Consider the following 5,288-nt stretch of genomic DNA (forward strand, 5'->3'; position numbering starts at 1 on the left):
ATCCCATCCCATTTCCATCCCTGTCCCCATCTCTTCATCCTTATCCCCATCGCATCCCCACCACATCCTCATCCCCATCCTCATTCCCCATCTCCATCCCATTTTATCTCATCCCCATTACAGCCTCAACTTTATCCTAATCCCATCCCATGTCACGTCAACCTCATCCTCATCCGTGTCCTCTACTCCCACCCCATCTCCATCCTCATCTCGCTTCTGTGTCATCCCCATCCCATCCCCATCTTAATCCTCATCTCCACCAATCCATCCCCACCCCACTCCATCCCCATCCCTGTCCCCATCTTCATCCTCATCCCACACCCTCCCATCCCCATCTCCAACTCTATCCCCACACCATCCTCATCCTCATCCCAAATCCCCAGTGTGCTGGCACCGACCCACCCGGGAGGGCACCCCTGGGTGCTGCCCCCCCCCCCCCCCCCCCCCCCCCTTGCACCCATCGCTGCCTCTGGTCTGCCTTTAGCCGGGAGCCCTCGGTGCCGGTTTGGGGCCAAGGTCGGAGGGACCGGAGCCGGGGATGATGCAGCTCTTTTGGCTTGGGGGTGGAGGGGGGGCACACACACAGTAGTTAAAGGGTGACCGGGGGAGCAGCGCATCCCCAGGGTGCCCCTCACACCCTGTGTGCGTGTCCCCGGTGCCGTTGTCCCACCCCGTTTCCAGCTGCCGGGAATTGTGTCCTTTGCTCGTCCTCGGTTTCTCCGTTTAATCCGGTGCTAATCCCTGCGCAGCACCCGCCGGTGTCCCCCGTGTCCCCACAGGGATGGGTGTGCAACACGCGTGTCGTCACGCACACGCATGCAGGCGTGCGAACACACGCGCATACACGTGCTAGAGACACGTGCGCACACACGTACACATGGGTGCACCCCTGGTAACACACACGTGTTTACACGCGTGTACATGCGCATGGATGTGCCTGCCAGATGTGTGCGCGGGGGGGGGGGTGTGTCAGTCAGCCACACACACACACAAGACACATGTATGTGCACACATGCACATGTGCAAACATGCTTATTCTGTGGGCCTGGAATGCGCTGTCAGATGCGCTGGGTGCTTTGGTACTGGGTTATGGGCGTCCCATAGGGCTGGGTATGGGTGCTGTGGGGTGTTGGGCTATTAGTGCGCTGGGCTGCTGGTATGTAGTGTGCTGTGATAGTAGGGTGCAGGGGGCTAGGGTGCCAGGACGCTGGGGTGCTTGGGTGTCGGTGTGCCAGGGCACCATAAGCCAAGGCAGCACCCCGGGGGGGGGGGCAGGATGCTTCTGTTGATGCTCCTCGTGGCTGGGACCCTCCTGGTCCATGGGGTGCGGGGGGGTGGCTCCACACCTCCCCACTGTGAGGCACCCTCGAAGACTGGGGGTCAGCGCGGCCAAACCCCTGCCTGCATCCAAAAGGGGGATGAGGAACAATGGGGTATGAGCTCGGGGTGGGGGCACCCAGGATGGGAATCACTCAGGATGGGGGCACCCAGGGTGTGGTATCCTCATGGATTCAGATGCCCACACGAGTCATCAGCACTGGGGGCTCTCCCTGCCCCCTCCATGGGGCAGGATCAATCCCACGCTCAGCTCCGGCTGCTCCATGGGGCGGGTTGGGTACCCCGCTGGGTACCACCGCTCCCGGCTCCCTCCGTGCCCCCGATCCGGTTCATCCCCGGTTTCTAATCCGGGTTCGGGTTCCCAGCACCCGTGGGACAGGGACCAGGGTGATGCCGGGAGGAAGCTCGCAGCCTCCATAGGGATTTGAGGGGATGCCCATCCTTGGGGGAGATGGGGATCCCCATTGGAAGGGAACGGCTGTGCCCTGGGGAAGCTGAGGCACGGAGCGTGGTGATGGTGGGGAACTGCCCCCATCCCAGTCGCCCCATTGTGGAATTGGGAGCAAGGAAGGGAGCACTGGGTTGGGGATGGGCAGAGCTTGGGGGTCCTGCGGCCTCTCTGAGCCCCCCCCCCCCCCCCCAAGCCCTGAGCATCCCCCTGCACCCACCACAGCCCCACTCTGTGCCCCCCACTGCGGATCTGCCTCCTGCTCCCACCCATTCCCATCCCAGGGTGCCTTCACCCTGCCCTCCCATCACCACAAACCTCCGCTTTGCCCCCACCCCATAGCTTCCGAGTCCAGCACCCCCCTTCCAGTGCCCCCCACAGCCTCTTTATGGGGCGAATGGGGAAACTGAGGCCTGAAGCGACACAGGGCACGGGACAAAGCCCACCCTCCACCCCTATCCCACTGGGAATAAGCCGGGTTCCAGCCGGCCTAGGACAGCCCCTTCCCTCATATCCCTGGGGTTTCCCCCCAACAGCGCACCCGTATGGGGGGGACGCTGTGCCGGGGGTACCGCGGCGCTGGCGGGAGGCGCTAGGACCCAGCAGCCGCGGTGCAGAGCATCCCTCGCCGCAGCGGCTCCGGCCCGGCCCCGAGCATCCCCGCACCGACGGGGGCCCCCCCCCCGCACAACCGAGCCCCTCCCGCACGAACCGGGCACCCCCCCCCCCCCCCCCCGCCCTCGGCCCCGTGCATCCCCCCACGGTAAGTGCCGCGGCCGAGCCCCCCCACCGGGGCGATGCCCGGGGGCTGGGGGGGGGATGCAATATGAAGGGGGACATGGAGCGGACCCCAACCGGTGGGGAGGGGAGGAATATGGGGGGGGGGGGGGCTAGATGCAAGCCCCTATTCCATCAGTTGCCCTCCCCATTCCATCAGGAACCCTCTCATTCCAACAGTAACCCCCCATGGGATGCAGGAGATGGGGACCCCCACCTTTCTTTGGGAAGCACCACCCATGGGGGGGGGGGGCTCTGGGTGTGTCCCCCCTCACCCTGGTAGCACCCATTTTGGGGGGTTGGGGGTGCAGCACCCACCGCTGGGCCAGGCTTGGGTCACGCATGGCCATTGATACACAAAGGGAGGAGACCGGGGGGAGGGGGGGGGGGCTGGTGATGGGGGGGTGTCCCCACTCAGGACCCCACTGGGGTGTTTTGGATTGAAGCATTGGAGTTTGGCAGGGGGCACCCCAAAATTGGTCATTTTGGGGGAGAATGAGGCTGTTGATAAAGGGGTTTGGGGGGGGGAAAGAGGGGTCATGGAAGGGAGCCCGGGGGGCTGTAGTTGGGGGTCACAGCTGGACTCAGCCCCCCAGGATTGTGCCGCCTCCTCAATGTCTCTCCCATCCCCACAGGTGCCCAGGGGGGAGATGAGTGGGGCTGGGGGGCACCTTTGGGTGCTCTGAGCACCCCATATCCCCCAATCCAGCGAGGATGTGACACCCCCCCCCCTCCCATCCAGCAATGCCCAGAGCAAGGATGCTCCCCTTGGTGATGGTGGTGGCCCAGGATGGAGCCAGCACCATGGGCCTGGAATGGCTCTAGGGAGGTGCGGGGGCTCCAGCCCTTCCCAGGCCCCATGTCCCCCAACGGCACAGCCGACACCAAAGCCAGGGACGTGGCTTCGAGGTCGGTGGGGCTGTTCTTCATGCTGCTCATGGACCTGGCGGCCATCGTGGGCAACGCCGCCATCATGACCGTCATCGTGAAGACCCCGGCGCTGAGGAAGTTCGTCTTCGTCTTCCACCTCTGCCTGGTGGACTTCTTGGCCGCCCTCACCTTGATGCCGTTGGAGATGCTCTCGGGCTCAGCCGTGTTCGACAGCCCCGTGTTGGGCGAAGCCATGTGCCGCGTCTACCTGTTCCTCAGCGTCTGCTTCATCACCATGTGCATCCTCTCCATCTCCACCATCAACGTGGAGCGCTACTACTACGTGGTGCACCCCATGCGCTACGAGGTGAGGATGACCGTGGGCTTGGTGGCTTGCGTCCTGGTCGGCGTCTGGCTCAAAGCCGTTGCCACCTCCTTGGTCCCCGTCTTGGGTTGGTCGTCGCCGGAGCGGCCGCCGCTCCGCAGCCCCCGCGGCTGCTCCTTGCAATGGAGCCGCGGTCCCTACTGCAAGTTCTTCGTGGTGTTCTTCGCCGCTTTCTACTTCCTCCTGCCCCTCCTCATCATCGTCGTGGTCCACTGCAGCATGTTCAAGGTGGCGCGCGTGGCCGCCATGCACCACGGCCCGCTGCCCACCTGGATGGAGACGCCGCGGCGCCGCTCCGAGTCGCTCAGCAGCCGCTCCACCATGGTCACCACGTCGGGAGCCCCTCGGACCACGCCGCAGAGGACGTTCGGAGCCGGGGGCAAGGCGGCCGCCATCCTGCTGGCCGTGGGGGGCCAGTTCCTCTTCTCTTGGTTGCCCTATTTCGCCTTCCACCTCTACACGGCGCTGAGCGCGCAGCCCTCGGCGGGGCCGGCGGCCGAGGCCGTGGTCACTTGGTTGGGTTATTCCTGCTTTACCTCCAACCCCTTCTTCTACGGGTGCTTGAACCGGCAGATCCGGGCCGAGCTGGGCCGGCTCCTGACGTGCTTCTTCAAGCAGCCCCCCGAGGAGGACCTGCGGCTGCCGAGCCGCGAGGGCTCCATCGAGGAGAACTTCCTGCAGTTCCTGCAGGGCACCGGCTGCGAGCCGCGGCCGCGCACCCCCAGCCCCAAACCGGACCCGGCTCACATCGATTTCCGCATCCCCGGGCAGATCGAGGAGGAGGCGGGCGAGGGGACGGAGCGGCGCGGAGGGGACGGGCTCCGTGCGCCCAAAGCGGAGCTGTAGCGCTGGGGATGGGGCTTGCGGGCGAACACGGATGAGAGGGGAGAGCCGGTCTGTGCGTGCTCGCTGCGCCGTGGGGAGATGGGGGGAGAGGGGGGCCTGGCATGGACGGGGCGCCCCGAGCCCCACTGCGGCCCCCGTGCAGCGGGAGATGGGGCTGGAGCGGGGGCTGCCCACGCTGCCATTGCCCCCCAAGCACCCTCCTGCCCCGGGGAGTGTGGGCCCGTGCCCGGCCGCTGTCCCCTCTGGGGCTGCCCCACAACCATGGGGCCAGACCTGTCCCGTTGGGGGGGGGTGTGGAGGTGGAGACCCCCTCGTGGGGGGGTTGTGGGGTGGATGAGGGGGAGCAGTGGGGCGTGGGGGTGCCGGAGTCCCCACGCTTACCCCTGAGGACTACAACTCCCATCATGCCCCTCGGCACAGAGCCGGAAGTGTAGCCCCGCCCTCCGCCTCGGCTCCCATAATGCCTCGCTCCACCGAGGCGGAAGCACTGCGAGTGGAGTGCCCCCCCCCTCCATCCCATCATGCCCCGCGGTACCGAGGCGGAAGTCCCGCTTCTATTGTGCCCTACGGGGACTACACTTCCCGTCGTGCCCTGCGCGCACAACCGGATATCCGGCCCGCCTG

At 65.9% G+C, this 5,288-nt stretch overlaps 1 protein-coding gene across 1 annotated transcript; it reads left to right on the forward strand.

Moving 5' to 3' along the window:
* The first annotated feature begins 3,254 nt into the window (after nucleotides 1-3,254).
* Nucleotides 3,255-4,686, forward strand: GPR61 (G protein-coupled receptor 61). The gene has a single exon (XM_061443402.1). The coding sequence runs from the start codon at nucleotides 3,354-3,356 to the stop codon at nucleotides 4,662-4,664; it is 1,311 nt and encodes a 436-aa protein (XP_061299386.1). The 5' UTR covers nucleotides 3,255-3,353; the 3' UTR covers nucleotides 4,665-4,686.
* The last annotated feature ends 602 nt before the right edge of the window (nucleotides 4,687-5,288 follow it).

This window comes from Pezoporus flaviventris, unplaced genomic scaffold (assembly GCF_033815535.1).
Source record: "Pezoporus flaviventris isolate CSIRO_AGI_PZ_B2104156 unplaced genomic scaffold, CSIRO_AGI_Pfla_v1 ptg000355l, whole genome shotgun sequence".
Lineage (NCBI taxonomy): Eukaryota > Metazoa > Chordata > Aves > Psittaciformes > Psittacidae > Pezoporus > Pezoporus flaviventris.

What these genes read in the sequence shown, in the direction of transcription:
- GPR61 (XM_061443402.1), top strand. Translation starts at nt 3,354, where the DNA reads ATGGAGCCAGCACCATGGGCCTGGAATGGCTCTAGGGAGGTGCGGGGG.